This window comes from Salminus brasiliensis, chromosome 22 (assembly GCF_030463535.1).
Source record: "Salminus brasiliensis chromosome 22, fSalBra1.hap2, whole genome shotgun sequence".
NCBI classification, from domain to species: Eukaryota; Metazoa; Chordata; class Actinopteri; order Characiformes; family Bryconidae; genus Salminus; species Salminus brasiliensis.
The window spans coordinates 26686066-26703148 of record NC_132899.1 but is presented as its reverse complement, the minus strand read 5'-3'; the positions used below and the strand labels follow the sequence as shown (position 1 = coordinate 26703148).

At 37.3% G+C, this 17083-nt stretch overlaps 2 protein-coding genes across 2 annotated transcripts; one reads left to right on the top strand and one right to left on the bottom strand.

The window, feature by feature from the left end:
* Positions 1–1466: 1466 nt before the first annotated feature.
* On the top strand, positions 1467–3919 carry dlx3b (distal-less homeobox 3b). Its single transcript, XM_072667624.1, has 3 exons — positions 1467–1779; positions 3075–3259; positions 3579–3919. The coding sequence occupies exons 1-3, from the start codon at positions 1467–1469 to the stop codon at positions 3873–3875; spliced, it is 795 nt and encodes a 264-aa protein (XP_072523725.1). The 3' UTR covers positions 3876–3919.
* Positions 3920–10662: 6743 nt separating this feature from the next.
* On the bottom strand, positions 10663–16602 carry dlx4b (distal-less homeobox 4b). The gene is made up of 3 exons (XM_072667793.1): positions 16317–16602; positions 14739–14932; positions 10663–10878 (listed from the first exon to the last, which is right to left on the bottom strand). Exons 1-3 carry the CDS (start codon positions 16600–16602, stop codon positions 10663–10665), a joined length of 696 nt encoding a protein of 231 aa, XP_072523894.1.
* Positions 16603–17083: the final 481 nt, after the last annotated feature.

The following is a 17083-nucleotide window of genomic DNA, read 5'->3' as shown; positions in this document are numbered from 1 at the left end:
TAAAACATTTTTCATGTAACAATACATTTCTCAACGGCCCAAATTGAATTAAAAAATAAGGAATAGAAATGCAAGTGGAGTGGAGCTCTACGGGAATCACCGAAGGGTACCCATCTCTTAAAATGCACTAATGGAACTGAAGTGCGCTAATGGAATGAGCACATGGATCTATGCGCCCAAGTTATTTTACAGTCTGAAGCAGGACCTTTTAATTGTAAACTAATGTGTGGCTTTACCACAGGTAGGCAGAAAAGCCTAGGTTCTAGTGTATTTTTACCTGTCCACGTGAATAGAAGTAACACTAGCTTCCAGAAACGAAGCTCAACTTGAGTAGAATAAAATCACGTAACAAAACTCCTCTAGTATTTACGTTTTTGAGTTATCTATATAAATGAACCTTGTCAGTATTTCCATTCTATATTTGCCTTTTTCGGCATCCTGTTGGCCTGGAATAAACTGCTCAAAAGTGCGAGGTGGGATCAGCAAAGTAGTCAATGTCACTGAGAGAACATAATTAAATCCAACCCAAAGACGAATAAGGATCAAATCGTGAATTGCAAACAAAATGATCATAGGTTATGGGCCAAAAAGGCAGGCCTCAACCATTTTAGTGACAAAGGTTAAGAAGCCTTTGGTGCCACGCCTTGGGATAATGAGCATGCAGAGGAATGCCCCAGTGGGCACTGAGGTCGGGGTGGACGGTCTTACTGAGACTATTTCCTCTCAACGTCTCAAGACAGCTCTAGAGAATAGCACTGTATATGTTCCTCTCACAGACATTCAAATGTCCAGATTTTGAATCACTAGACAAAAAAAACACAGCATGTTCATGATTCATCAATTTAAATTATTTATTTTAAAATGTGAAACTAACCTAAGGTCTGTTTATTGTTTATTGTGTTCTCGTAACCTTTTCCTCTCAAGCCCACTGAAGTTAATTAGTGTTCTTCAGCAAACTAGCATCTAAATGTGTGCTAGTGTTGGAGTTTCATCAAATTCAACATTCACTAAACTACATGATCAAATTCTTACTATTTGTACTTAAACTACATGATCAAATTCTTTCTGACCGTGAAGATATAAAAAATACTTTTTTCTTTCTTTATACGAGTAGAAGTAGCCCATTAAAAGCCAAAACGAAACATCCACAACAAACACAGAGTAGTGTGTTCAAGTGGAAGACGCCCTCTCTTGGACTAAAAATGAACAGCACCAAACTTTTGAGCCAATCGGATCACATCTCCCCCTCTGCCTCTCTATAACTCAGTTTCCACAGAGCAGCTTTTCGCCACATTCGGAGTACGTTCAGCTGAGAGAAGTGTGGAAGAGGAGCACTACAAGGATTTGCCCTTCTTGCCACATCCACGTCTGCATTTCCCCAGATAAATTACAGATACACCACAGGACAAGGACATAAGAGTGGACAGCTTTTCGTTCTTCTTCCTTTTTATTCTCCACCACTGACGATGAGTGGACCGGCTTATGAAAGGAAGATACCCGGGATTTCTGCAGATCTGTCGGGTTCAATGAGCTGCCACCCGTCGTCTAAAGACTCACCCACACTGCCTGAGTCTTCAGCCACGGACATGGGCTACTACAGCGACTATTACTCGGGGCAGCCCTACCAAAGCCAGCCAATGGGCTCCTACCCCCAGTTCAACATGTCCAGCATGGGACCAGCAGGGCATTACCCCAGCAAGGCAGAATACCCCTACAGCCCGTCCTACAGGCAATACGGCCACTACGGCAGAGAGATGCAGAGCCCACCACAAAACTCAGGTGGGACATTTTACACTGGAGCTCAGGATTAAGGAGCAATGCGGGAGTGGAGAAAGGGCAGTTGCAGTATAGTTTCCTACGCAGAAAGGGACAAAGGAAAAGTTTTTGTTTTAGTAAGAAACTTCAATAACAAGCGAACAAAAACAAATTAATATATTTTGTTAACTGCAGTGGGGAATATATAGTGACTGAACAACAGCGGAAAAACACAGAAAAAACACAGATCATCACAGTCACAGTCAATCGCGTGGATCACAAGTTTAATAATCTAGACAGACAGTAGCGTTATTTTATTCGTATTTCTTTCTTTCTGTCTTCTTAAAACGATATTAAGATGTATTAACTAATATACTTTACACAAAGTCATTCCTATATCGCTGTATCACTTGTGAACGGTGTTTTTTACGCTTCTAGGGTACGCGGGATCTGCTAACATGCGCAGCTTAAGGTTTAATGTCTATTTATAAAAGATATCTATAAAATACCTACATATATCGTCATATATTATGCATTATGTATACAGTCTGATGCAAAAGTGTGGCCACTCATGTTTAAATGTTTTTTTTTATTTTCCAAGCGTAAAGAAGTTCACATCCTTTTCAGTGAACACACGTCTAAAGCATAATTATTGTTTTGCACAATTTAACATGTTGCAAAAAGAAAAAAAAGGCAGTAGTAGACATGGGGTGTCTAAACCTTGGCATAGCACTGTATTTAAAATTGTTTATATCTTTATCGTTGCAATTCTACAACCTGCGATCTTTCTATATGAAAAGATGATCAGATTAAAATGAAAAAGAAATAATCAAAGTAATGATTCTGACAACAATACTACTACTACTACTACTACTACTACTAATAATAATAATAATAATAACGACATTATGGTACTTCAGCATCCAAACAAAAAAAGAGAATAGCAGTAATAACCATGCCACTACTAATAATAAACAACAGCAACAATACACAATAGACTGCTAATTCATATGCAAGTGTAATCTAACAGCACATGTAATTCAATAGGCTATTTGTACATTTAGGCACCACTATCAGCCTAACAAATACATGTTAACTGTATGCTTTAACTGTAGCTCTGTTAATACTTTATATCATACTAAATGTAATATTTTAACACCTGTGTCATATTCAATTAAATTGACTGGATCAACTTCTAAGTCTGTGATTAAAACAACAGGTTATTCAATTTATGGATGGAAATACATTTTTCCTATAATTATTTATTCAGCAAGTTGTGTCCACAGCTTATGATTTTATTTTTTTAAATTCCTAAACAGTGAAAGAAGAAGTGGAGACTGAAGTTCGTATGGTCAATGGGAAACCAAAGAAGATTCGCAAGCCTCGCACTATTTATTCCAGTTTTCAACTGGCTGCACTGCAGCGGCGCTTCCAGAAAGCCCAGTATTTGGCCCTTCCAGAGAGAGCGGAACTGGCTGCACAACTCGGCCTCACACAGACACAGGTACTGCCCAGCACATAAAACCTAACACGTACAGTCTTGCACACACAGTCTAACACATCTGTTAAAATCTGTTGTAAAGTTAAAATCAAATGTTTCTTAGGTCATTTTAAACAGCCACTTTAATTTAATTAATTAACACACTATAAAATATGGCATGGTTGTTGATAATTATTGCTTTTCCTAATTTACAACCACAAGGCAAACTTTTTTAGTTAAAACTACTTTTTCCCAGACAGATATTAGGAAAACAGTGTAAAATTCAATACATTCAATACAAAACACATGTGACTAAATGTATATGGCCCTTTTCTTGAAACAGGTGAAAATATGGTTTCAGAACCGACGGTCCAAGTTTAAGAAGCTCTACAAGAATGGTGAGATTCCTCTGGAGCACAGCCCAAATGCCAGCGACTCCATGGCCTGTAACTCACCACCCTCCCCGGCCATATGGGACAGTAATGCACACTCAGGACAGGTTGGCCGGGGCCAGGGCCCTCAGCCCCCTCTCAGCTCCACACCACCTTCTTACCTGGAAGACTACAGCAGTCCCTGGTACCAGCAGGGATCACATTTACAGCACCCAGGTGCTGTGCAGAGCCTGGGTGCTGTCTACTGATCCAGACAAAGGACTGAACACCAAAAATGGACTGGGCTTTCATGCAAGCAAGCAGACTGTTCGTAGTGGCTTCATGCAAAGTAGGGCCTATGAGGGAAATAAGCTGAAAGGAGGCATCTGGAGTCATAGCTGGCGCTCCCCTTGACTTTTGCTGACTTTTGCTCCTTTGACTTGAGTTGAATGAATAAATGGCGACTGGCTTCATTTGTCAAGTTAAGAAGGAGAAGAAGACGACCGGTGTACCACAGCAATATTTCAACTGCTTGACTATTCAGATTAACATGAGCACATAGGCATATAGGTTAACCTATTATTTAAAGGACATTATGGCGTGGTGTTAAATTATTTTGACTTATTGCTCCCCTTTTATTCATATTTGTTCTTTTGTGCTAGATGGATTTTGGAGTATTTGTTTGTTTACGATGTAACAAAGATAGAAATGGACCTGAAAAAAATAACTGGTGCACCTACAATGTGGGTAGCTGTCACATGCTTCACAGACTCAGGACATAATAAGTTATATTGATTTGTACAAAACTGTTGAAAGATGTAGTTGTATATATGTGTTTAAATGCAACAGAACCACTAAAAATCATATTGTTTTGGAGATAAAACACTGCGCAGTGGTGCCTGGAACCGTTTTTGTATTCCTGTACGTAGTGCTTCTGTTGTAATGCTGTTAAAGTTGAATAAATGCGAATTGAACTCACATAAAAAAATGGTCTTACATCAGTTTACCCAAGAAACATTTGAGCAATATGTAACATATTGCAGTGAAATATGACAGGCTGACATCATACTGGCTTTTCAGACTGGGTGCTTGTTTCTCCAGGAAAATCAATAGTGCTGACTGGAATGTGCCTAAACTTTAACATTTAGCTATGTTACTGTATGCACTGATGTTAGCTTGTTGTGAAGCAAGCTTTGGAAATATCAGAAGGCGTGAGGTTAGGTCTGCGTGCAAAGAGGCAGGAGGAGACGACAGATGAGCAGACATGTTGGAGTCACTGCATTTTATTAGTATTCTGTTGCCAGAAAGCCTACGGAGAAGAGGAGGAGGCGGCGGGGGTAAGCCTTTAGCCTTAGGCATTGTTGTGGAGCATACACATACATGCGCACACACTCACACCCCAAACAAAAGCACAACATGAAAGAAGAAAGAACTGAACAGGTATGCAAATAAGAGATCAGCAGTGTTCAGGAGTTTAACCTGTTTTTCCCTGTCCTAAATGTTGTGGAAATCTAGGGTTGTTTAAACATTTTTTAATTTGTATTTAAAAAGACAAGATACTTAAGACACTTTTACTAGATAAGTTAGCCTACATCTGGTAATTTTATAGAGTGGTGAATCTAAGGTATTTTATTAAAAACTGGAATTGCGCAATAATTCACAATTAGAATATTTTTTTCTACTATACCAAATCACAATGAATAATATATTACAGTAAAAGGATAATATCTCCATGTTTACATATTAACCCAAAATCATTCCTATATCACTGTATCACTTGTGAACGGTGTTTTTTTACGATTCTAAGGAATGCGGGATCTTTCAGAGTTTCTAATAAACCATATTTCAATGTACATAACCACTATATTGTAACGTTTGTTTCCCCATTACTAATCAGAAACTCAGAATTGAACCTGGGCAGCATGTTAAAAGCTCTAAAGTTTACCACTATCAGATGCTGAGTTTATTTCCCACAAATCTTAGTGAAAACACATGTTCTCAAGCAGACTGGTTAGAGTGAGATTACTTTGGCCAAAACAACATTTATAAAGTAGGTGTGAAAAATGATATCATGTGGCATGAACATGGGAAAACATGGGGGTAAAAAGTATAGTGGATTTGTAGAATGATATAATGCAAAGTCAGCTAGTATTGCATGAAGTAGGTGGAATGTTAGTCAATACACACACACACACACACACACACACACACACACACACATATATTATATAATTAGTGCAGGTGGACAGTTTCATGAGAAAAGCAACAAGTAAATGAAAGAACAAGCAATGCGATACTTTTTTTTATTGTGATCGGCCTCAGGTTCATATAAATATTGTTAAGAAGTAGCTATTATGAAGCTCAAACTGCAACCAAACTGATTATTGTATAATCCTTTATATGAACACTTAACAAGCAAAGTTCTGTAGTTTAAAGCATTAAATAGAAACCTGAAGAAAATAGGTAAATAAATAAATTTAATGTATGTACCCAGTTGCTGGTTACTACATGAAAATAGTTTTAGGTTGAACTGATAAACCATTTTTCAGCATATGACTGCTGCCCTATTTTGTTAACTTAGACTCTTCAGTGTTGTCATTCCCAGTCTTATTATTTGGTCATTAAATAGTTAAATGCAGCAATTGCATTTTCATGTTTGGTTATTTTAATTAACTCATGGTTTAAACAATGGTAATTCTACAGGAAATCTGTACAAAAACTATGTGGTTTATTGAGAGGACAAATTGGTACATGTATGTAGCAGTTTGGTTGCACACTAAAATTTAGGACTAGTTGCAACCCTGTGTGCCATGTGAAAATATTTTTTGATTATGTGAAGAGCACTGTGAAGAACAGAAGCTTCTGCATGAAACTGTGTAATGTGAAGTTACTCCCCCCTGTGACGTCACAGAAAACTTGCTTTTCAAGACGTGTTGGCAATATAAATGGGAGCAAAAAAGGAGGGCCTTTGTCTAATCATGGCCCACAAAAGTTTGAAACAATGCTTTAGTGAAAATTGCCATGGTCATGCCATGAAACCAATTCGATCATGGCTTGTGTGTGCCAAAACATTTGTGTAAAGTTATGTAAATGATAATGGCAGATCTTTGAACCAAACATGTTTGGGACCAAACCTGCTGATGTAATGCTAGTGAGGGATGGATGGTCTCAAGGGGACAGGGAAGACACTGGCTGTCAGATGGCCTGATGATGGATTGTGGTAATTGATAATGGTTGTCTGGTCAATTGTGAGTCAAGGACACCTCACATCTGTGAAATTAGTCATAAAGATCCTATAATACTTGCTTCACTATTCTAAGAATTACATCCCTATCTATTGAATAGAGGAAATAATCATATTCACAAATTTAAAAAAACTGTCAGGCCACTTAATTCCCAGTATATATTAATATTCTGTCATATCCAAAGGGTGTTTAAAAAAAAATAGTGATCCAACTTGGTGAGGTATTATTTCATCTGAAAATTGTACAATAACCACAGCAAAAAGTTATATAAGACATTTGTTTTTTTTTAGTGCAGCTTTCTCAGTGGGCCTTTGGCCATGTGTGACATATGATTTTTTCTCTTTGGTTTGGACATCGTGTGTGGTCTTAATGTGATGGCCTTAACATAATGGTACTGATCCAGGATATGCTGTCTTGGGACACATTGCTCATACAAGAAAACATATAGAGCAGCAAGGCCTTATCCACTGTGTAGATGGCGAAGATCATCTCAGAGCTTAGACCACCACCTTCAATGTGCAAAATCCTGAGCATCGCAGCTTGGTTTAAAATTGTGAACACGGAATGTGATAATTTGTTTCAATGGATACTAAAAAAAGAAAGTCGGGTTCACTCTTTATTCCTTTAGCTGGGAAATGATATACAGGAAAATGTCAGGGGCCTCTAGGGTGGCAACTAAAGGTTGAATTGGCGGTCAGCAGCGGTTGGGACACGCATATGTTGCCATGAAAAGACAGGGGGCAGCTGCCTGACCATGCTTGCCAGTCGAAAACATCTACCTCAGAACAGGCATCACTCAGTGGACTCATCTTGCTTGAAATGTAAATAAGATCAAATGAGAGAGGCATCCTTGACAGCTGTGAACCAATGAACCCTGGTTCACCCTAGAAACTGGAGAACAGTTTGGGGTGGCAGCAGAGAGATAGATTGCGGAGGTTGGAGCCATTGCGATTTGTGGTTCATTGCCCTTTGCAGCAAGCAATAAGCCAAGCATACGTTTAACATGCTGTCATCATGTACTTATAAGGCCAAGTATGTTCTTGCCGTACCATAGTGTCCCCTTGTGCAGCATAAATCACAAAGGGGTACAGAAAGGCATTCTGGGGCAACTGTAGCACTGTGGCCATCAGATAAGCATTGTGGTAGTGAAACTCACCCTTAAATTATACCACATTTGCTGTCAGATCACTCAGGACAACATTAATCAGTACTACGCCACTTGTGTCTGCTCAAGTGAATCCTGAATCCACCAATTTCAAAATTAAAACATTAATTCAAAAGTCTGTATGAGAAATCTATTAAGGTATTTTCTATCAACCCACTCTCACTCTTTGTCCCCCAATCCACCACATCACCCTTTAAAGCTTTCCCAAGTATGCCTTGTCAGTAATTGCCCTGTTTGAAAGGTCTATCCAACCATTATACTAATCTTGAGATGTAAAATTGCCTATAATTTGGCTTGTGATGCCTTGCCACTTCATTCAGTTACACTTGTCCTCTCTCCCCATGGCCCGCAACTTAACAGGCCCCATAATTTCAACAAATCAAGCACAGGGACTCAAGATATATAAAGAGGTAGGTCTAAATATCAAACTCTAGTGGAGTTTAAGTGACTGAAAGCAAGTTTAAATCGTGTATAAAAAGAATTTCTTTATTTTGGTAATTTGGTAATATTGGTTTGTCACCACAATTTCAGCCAGTGAGGTAAGTGTAAAAAATATTCTAATACTAAAGCAATAAATGTAAGAATCTCTAATATTAAATAAGGTTCACCATTACACATCATTCTTCTTTTTAGTCAATTTATCTTTGTTTGACAAGTTTTTGGGATTTAGAAATCTGTAAAATAGGCATTAGTGGTTGCATTTGTATGTCACATTAATTCTCCAAAGAATTCCTTCAAAGATATTTAATCATTGTTTAAACATCGAAATGGATAGACCTTTGTGAAAAGAACATGCGAATACTGACCATATAAGAATCTTGCACTATGGTGCATTATAGCTCTGTGGTGGGCTCACTGACAGAAGGCCTTTACAATGTGCATGTTTAGACAAGGGGAATGGACCATGCTGAGTGAGCCAGGTCAAAGTCGGGTCAAGTGGACCCCACAACTCTGCAGGTGGCTCTTATTACCAAGTTTTAATAGATCTGGAATTAAGTATGAAATAATTTTATTTATGTGCATACACTGTAAAACATTTCAGGCATTCTGTGTTTAAATAGTTTTTTTTTTTCCTTTTTTGTCAGGGCAAGTTACATCTAATTGTATGTTAAGGGAACATAATCTGTTGTACATTGTATTACTTTACTATTTGAGTTTCGGTGAACAACAACATGTTTTACTTTATGGGTGCTAAATTAAATTAATAGTATCTCCGTAAAGACCACAGTGGTAATTTAATACTAACACTAAGAACAAATTTATTCAGGAAAATTAGGATCTTATTAATTATGATTTCATCTTTAGTGTTAAATGCTGCAATATGAAGACTTCTATAATTTGACGAGATAATTCTTTCACCATTTTGAGTCATTCACTAAAACGACGTTTTATTTTTATCTCTTTATCAAGTCTGTTGTATTTTTTAAGCTCAAAAATAAAACAAGTGTTATTTATACTGCATCAAGTAAAGACAAACGAACCTGCATGATCTCTATCCTTGGCTTCATTCTTACGCACAGAGAATGCAAGAACCCTTTCTCTGTTTTTGTGTAAGTGTGCAATGCATAACGTTAAGCGTGAAATGTGTGCATCACTGAGTTTACATCAGTTCCAGAGAAACATAGTGTTCGATACGTTTACACGGTTTATTCACTGTAATATGTATATCAGTACCTATTTATTAAGAGTCGCAAATGAAAACAACTTTCATTTATCATCTTATTACAAGCAGGTTTTCTTGTTGAAGTCAGCGGATACAATCCGATGTCGTATAAGACCCGGAGAAAATCCGATGTCGTGTTTTATTACGCCAAGATCTGAAAAGAACCACCAAGTTCTAAATATTTCCATTACCCATTTCCATTACCCACAGATTCTTTTCTAAATGACAATAACGGGAAAAATAACGCATGTTTTAATTGATTTACATCCTATTTACAGCCACCTCGTTAATAAAATTGGATAATAATAAGTAAAATGAAATTGGATACATATGAATAACAATATATTAAAGTCATATTAGAAAATATATATTCCATTTGCATGTATATTAAAGGTAAATAAATGATGAGGTAAATTGAGGTAGTAACAATGAAAGTCGTTACACAAAAATAAATCGAATCAGCTCTGCATTCAGTCTACTCTGTTCACGAAAATGTCTAAATTAAAAAGAAACAAACAAATGAACACGCAAAGAAGGCCTAAAGAAAAACACATATTATATAATATATATATATATATATATGCTATGCCCACTTTATCTTGTGTAATGTTCTTTGATGGAATAAAATAAATGTTCAGTAAAAGTTATTATTTGAAAAGAAAAAAATACAAAATACATTAGTACAAATTAATACATTTACGTTGCGATAAAACTTTAAAATATAAAAATAGGTGATACTAAATAAAACTGCATAAGCGGCATCATTTCATACGTCTTTTATTCAAAGTAAAGGAGTCTGCGTTAAAAAAAAAAAAGAAAAGCACCGATGGCATATAGAGTCAATAAGTAATAAAAAAAATCCTTACTGAAGCGATCGAGTCACAGCCCGCTCAGACACACACGGACAAATATTTACATGTGGATAAAGGTCAGTGCACCCAGTGGTGCAGTGAGAGTTGCCTCCAGTTCTTTTCCGTCTTTCACTATAAAGGCTCAGCGTGCTGGGGGTTATTGTACCACCCTGCGTAGGGGTTCATATAAGCGCCCCCCGCGCGGCCCGGAGCGTCCCACATCGTCGCGAGCCCGGAGCACGGCGGAGAAGTCGAGCATTGGCCGTGTGGTTCTCCCTCAGGTCCGTTCGCCCCATGCTTCATTATCTTCTTATATTTTGAGCGCTTATTTTGGAACCAAATTTTAACCTGGAGGAGTAAAAACACGAGGAAACCCCAGTAAACACATTAGAAATGGAAACACAACATATAATTATATAAACGAATTAATAGTTTCAATAACCATGACACGGTTAAACGCAGTTTTTTTTTCAATTGCATATATATATATATATATATATATACGTGTGTGTGTGTGTGTGTGTGTGTGTGTGTGTGTGCGATTCCCTGGTCTAAGCCAAAGTTGCTTTGATTGCTTTAAACATAAAATGGCTGGCCATTTAAGCTATTGTCCATTTGTGGCCAGTCCTAATGAAACTCTAAATATAAAGCAGCCTTGTTGGAAATTGGTTCATTGCCACTCCTGTTTCATTACAGGCAAACCCCTTTTTTGATGTGCCCTATTGCTTAATGATGTACGCAATACACGTGTCTCACAATAACCCTGGGCTTAAATATACAGTTATGAAAATAATTCCCAGAAGGTCGGACAGAAAACATAGTAAACAGGTATGCCAGTCCAATCCAACTATTTTTTCCACAAATTCACAGTCCATTAACTATTTTTGTCTGAATTTTTTGTGGAGTAGCAAAAACATTAGATATCCCACACAGGGACCCCAGGATTCAGTTAAGATTCATCTCAGTCCTTTGTTTCAGTACATTTAAGACACACATATGCACATATGGATTACAAAGGTAATGTGCAAAGGTCCACTTTTGTGTACACTACATTTCCAAAGGTCCTTCACTGATTCAAATAACAAAAATAATAGGGTGGGATAGGGTGTACTGAGTCAATACATATTTCAAAAACTGCAATTGGATATAATTCAATCATATTCTCTAACTAAATATACTGAACACATACCCCTCAGCATACCACTCCAGTGACAGGGGATGAACCCTGAAAAGTACAGTTTGGTTTTTCCTGAGAGTGTAGTTGTACACATTAGTACCTGCATGTGTATTTGTTGGCAGGTAGAGGTGTTTCCTTTGATATCTTGCAATATTCAATTTGAAATCAGCACCTTGTAGAATGAAAGCTGCCCAAAATTACACCATCTGCTACCAGTTTGCATAACCTCAGACAACCAAAATTTAAACAATGACCTTTCAAACTGTTATTGGTTTGGCTGTCAACAGCCTTAATAAACACATGTTTAAAAATGGATTTCTATTTCTAAAGACTGGTTTATGGTTTTTTATGGTGGGGTGATTGATTCCAGACCTATATTATGTATGTGTTGGATGGTGTTAGGGGGCTTCAGGGAGCCAAACCATGTCCTGTGTGGCACTAGTTTACATGCTTCAATTGAGCTCAAGCAATATAGGTCACATGGAAAATGGAAAGCAAATAAACTTTTATGCTGCAGGTCAAGCCTTTGTTTTGAAGCTGTTACATTGCGCAGGTAATCAATAGTCTATCTACATAGACAAAGCACACGGGTGTGTGTGTGACAAGCTCTAAGTGTCTGCCTTCTTCAGCAGATCATTGGCATGCTTTGATAGAAGTCTGGTAAAGACAGAGGTTTAGTCAAGAGAACTAGCCAGCTGTTGAACAGACTTGACTAAAAACGAACAAGCAAAAACAAACAAACAAACAAAAAAAACATGTTGCGCTCAGGGTGACAAGTGTCTGGGTGTCCTAAGTGTGTCTACATTCACTTAAGATATTCCATTAGTGTGTGAGAGTGTATGAAGTTCGCGTCAACCTGACTTGTAAAAACAAAATTACATCATATTCATAAAGAATAAAATTACTTATTTATTTCAGCATACCATGAAAACTTTGTGCCAATCATTCATTAACCTGTCAAACACTAAACAAAAATGGATTTTACCTTAATAGTTTTAAAAATGAAAGGGCATCAATATTATGCAAGACAACAAAAATGCACTCTTGAACAGATCGCCGGACGGGGGAATAATATACATAAAACAGGTGGACAGCATTTATTTTATGCCACTGCCATGAAAGACTTGTTAAAGCCACTGGTAAGTACTTGGATATGTGATCTTAAGTATGAGGCTTAACCAATCAAGAGAAAAGTCCTTTGGATAACTGCCTCAGCACTGAGAAAACCATAGCTTACATTCAAACGTTTTTCACCTTAATGAGGCATGCAGAAGACAATAGATATTAAGAAAATAATAAGTGTTATACAAAAAATGTCAACATGTATCAAATCAAACAGAAAGAAGAACTCATATCACTTATAATATATAAGGTAGGCCATTCTGTCAGTTAAACATCCAATCACTTACTTAGTTTAGTACCATAATGCAAATTCATTAAAAAATATATTGATTGATGTCTTCTTGTGTTGTTAATATCTGGTCTTTATACAGATTACTGATTGCGTAAACCTGCTTTGTGACAACACCAGTTGTAAAAAGCGCTATACAAATTAAAAACATGATTTGTTTGATTAGCAATCTAGACCATTAGCATTAAAATAGAACTCCAATTTACATATTCCCAACAAATATCCAGCAAACTACTCAAATTAAAACATTATGTGTAATTATGACATGAGAACATCAACTTGTGAATCCAAACTGAGTGAGTAAAAATCACTTATCAAATCAAGAAGCAAAGATGGTTATCCAAACCTCTCTAAGTCAAAAGGCACATGATCATCATTATTGTTCTTTGTATGCCCTCATGACAGAACGAAGATCTATCTTTTCTTTAAAAAGCGATTCACGCATTTACACACATGAAAATAGCATAATGTATTGCAAAAGTCATGGGAACGTAAGATGCTGATTTCTACACAATGTGCACCATCCATTAGTATTCTTTATAGAGTCCACATCATGTGGATTAATTTTGGCAATTTAGTTTTGGAGCTTAAAATTCAAAACAATCATATTGCTATTTTAATATTTAAAAAAAGACAAATAACAATATAATAATAGATTCATAAAATAATTAGAGGTTCTGTTCTTCCTAACACACTACTAGACTTTGAAACCTCTGAAATGCCAGGCAACCAGAATAAGGACCTAACAAATGAAACCTAATGCCACTGAGATCTATGAAGAAATATCTAGGTAATGTTGAAAAAGCAAGGCCCCTTTTTCCTACGAGGAAATTACTTCAATTCCCATTCTAGACATTCCTTATTACACATTATTATCTCAGAGGTTTGTGTCCTTTCTAAAATCAACCAAGAATCTTCATCATAATCTAAATTTGTGTAGGAGCCACTGCAGTTTCAATGTACTCAACATAGAAAATGGAGAAACCCAGATTACTGATTAAAGCAACAAGTCATTTTACTACCCAATCTTATTTATTTTTCAATCATGTCACTTTAACAAACAATAACTAATAGATAAGACCACTGACCTGGACAAATCTAAAATGTATTTCAGGCTTTGATATTTCAGGTTTTTATTCCATTAGCACAATGCCATGGATTGTTGACAGGTTACTGGTCCTTTTTTCGAAAGTTGAAGAAACAAAATCTTTTTATAGCCCAATATTGTTTAGAAACTCAATATGTTAAGTGCTATGACATGTTGGTGTACTCATTTAGCTTTGCTTTAGAATTTCAGAGGTGAATAGTTCAATCTTTATGGATTTGTACTTTCTTCAATATTTTCACCTCTTTGCACTTTTACTTGAATGCAGAGGAATTTTACATATGTTTGACCCAATTCAGTTTAACAACAATATTTGTATTCTCATACATATTGAGTTTGTAAATCTGAGTGTATTATTTCATGCGGTTCTGTTGGTTAATCACCTGGACAACTTTGCTTTCCTACAACTTTCCTAATTACTTTAGTCGTTATTTCAGTATAGTAACAATACCATCACTTAAGTGTGGGCTGCTTTTGCAGCCTTTGGCAAGCAGTATAATAGTACTGTCGTATACCTGTGTCTGCGTGAGGCCGAGCTGTGCAGCCAGGTCAGCTCTCTCGGGGAGGGCCAGGTACTGGGTCTGCTGGAAACGCTGCTGCAGCGCCGCCAGCTGCCCGCTTGAGTAGATAGTGCGGGGCTTGCGGAGTTTCTTGCCTTTAGCACTAAGACGCAACTGGCTTGCTTCAGCTCCCACATTCTGCTCGCGGCCTAATGGGGCAAAAGACAGCAGTCAGACAGAAATGTTCCACTACAAATGGGTTACGCCACCGCCATGCCTGATTTACGAGCTTGTGAAAAGCATACTGATTTATGTCATAAGGGATATGGCTCCAAATAAAATTAACTAGTGAACAATTCAATAACGTTTGAAATGAAACGTTAACAAGCAGGTAGTTTTGTTTTTAGAATAAATCCAGTTAAATGCATCCAGTTAAACGGCAGGCTTATGCTTTCTTTAGACGAGGCCTGGCTAGTTAATGCAATATAGACATACACATTTTATTACATCTACTGGTTTCTGAAAGGTGAGCGTTGAATAAGTGGTTAGGCTTCCCGAATCGTGGATAATTGTATAAATAATTCGCCGGATCGTCACAATATGAATTCAACAGTATAGCCTAGGCTTGATTAATGCAAGGAAACATCAGTTTAGTCAAGTTTTAAAACTTCTACTAAAGAAAAAAGAACTTTGTAATATATTAACTACAGCTCCTGGTATTAGTAAGTGAGGCCTATTAATAGTCATGACATGACATATTAGACCGCAACACAATATACTCACAAATGCACAATATATTATAATGAAGGTAATATTAGATATCTGCCAAATACAGAACATATATGCTATTAATACTGATACATGTTAATACATCGTCTAACAGCAGTATATCACCTCTAAATGAAGACTGTGTCATTTGCGTTGGAACTCACGGCGTAATGCATCCACCAAAACGGACTTTAACAATTAATGTACTTTATATCTTTTCTAGTGTCTATATGTACATAATAATGTATCTGTATATGTATTTCCATAGCCTATTTATAAATAGATTTTATATTTTAAAACAGTTTGATATTTTATATAGTTTAAGTGAATGTGTATATATTCCGTTTTATTTTGTATTTTACTGTGTATAGAGTTATGGATTACGTTTGACGTTTTTGACCCACCTTTACATCTAAGGGACTTGCCAATAAATGTGATTTGATTTAATAAGTCTAAACTTCAACGCATCCATATTTTTCTGTCTTGAAAATAACAGCAGACTCATTTACAAACCCAATCTAATTGTACAATTCATAAGTATCCTTAGCCCCTATTTATTGCCTAAATATACAACGTACATTTTGCTTGATTAATAGATATGTTCTGTTATTTTATATCTATAATGTTAAATCATATTTATTTATTAACACATTTCAGTTAGTGTGTATTTAGATTTGTTGTTTATATTTGTTTATAGGATTATATTGTTAAATGTAACAATTTGTGAACTGGTTTCAAAGCATTGTTCCCTTTGACAGACAATGAATGAATGAATGATTGAACGATTGAGTAAGTGTACATAGAAATGCTCCGATCTTTACTCACCCGCGTGCTCTGCTCTGTTCTGTTGCCCCAGCGCTGTGCTGTAGTTGCCCTGCTGGTAGGGCATGTAGGCAGACGGTGCAGGAGCGCTGGCATGACCGGCGTAAGAGAAGCCAAGGGGCCGTGCGTAGTGGGCTACCGCACAGGGGTAAGGCGGCTCGTGCTGGGGTGGTCCGGACACAGGGTAGCCAGCGGGGGTCAATCCGCAGCCTGGCGCGGGAGAGAAGGGCAGGAAAGCGGGCGGCCGAGGGGCAGCGGCCAGAGGATCAGACATGAAGCCCGCAGACATTATTGAAGGAGATGTCCATGAAGGCGGCGATAGGACACGGACTTAGAGCGGATCCATCCCAAAACAGAGCGGCAACAGCAGCAAGGAATCGCCTTTAACAACGACAACTAAATCACAAAACAACGAATAATATCTGCTTTTAGTCGCTGTTAAAGCGAATGTGTAAATATTTTCTTAAATCCGGACGAAAGCAGCTAGAAAGAAAACACACACGTACACACGTACACACATACACACACACACACACACACTGCAGGTCCGCTGAGCACGAGCTCTGATTGGTTCCCGGTTCGCCATGTCATGCGTCCCAGAGGGCAAACTAATTAAGCTCATTAGCAGGTTTGAGGAGAGGAGAGCACATTTCGGAAACCATCCAGCATCACTGCAGAATACAGTGGACTTTCCAACAATCGTAACCATAAAGGACCTCATAACTTCATAAAATCATAACAGAAATATACAAAGATATCGAACAAAAAAT

Bases quoted from the DNA above. Each gene is read 5' to 3' on its own strand.
- dlx3b (XM_072667624.1), top strand. From the start codon at position 1,467: ATGAGTGGACCGGCTTATGAAAGGAAGATACCCGGGATTTCTGCAGAT. The intron at 1,780-3,074 runs GTGGGACATTTT...ATTCCTAAACAG, and splicing joins GAGCCCACCACAAAACTCAG to TGAAAGAAGAAGTGGAGACT. The intron at 3,260-3,578 runs GTACTGCCCAGC...TTCTTGAAACAG, and splicing joins TCGGCCTCACACAGACACAG to GTGAAAATATGGTTTCAGAA.
- dlx4b (XM_072667793.1), bottom strand. From the start codon at position 16,602: ATGTCTGCGGGCTTCATGTCTGATCCTCTGGCCGCTGCCCCTCGGCCG. The intron at 14,933-16,316 runs GTGAGTAAAGAT...TTGCCCCATTAG, and splicing joins GAACAGAGCAGAGCACGCGG to GCCGCGAGCAGAATGTGGGA. The intron at 10,879-14,738 runs GTATACGACAGT...TTACTCCTCCAG, and splicing joins TCGGCCTCACGCAGACACAG to GTTAAAATTTGGTTCCAAAA.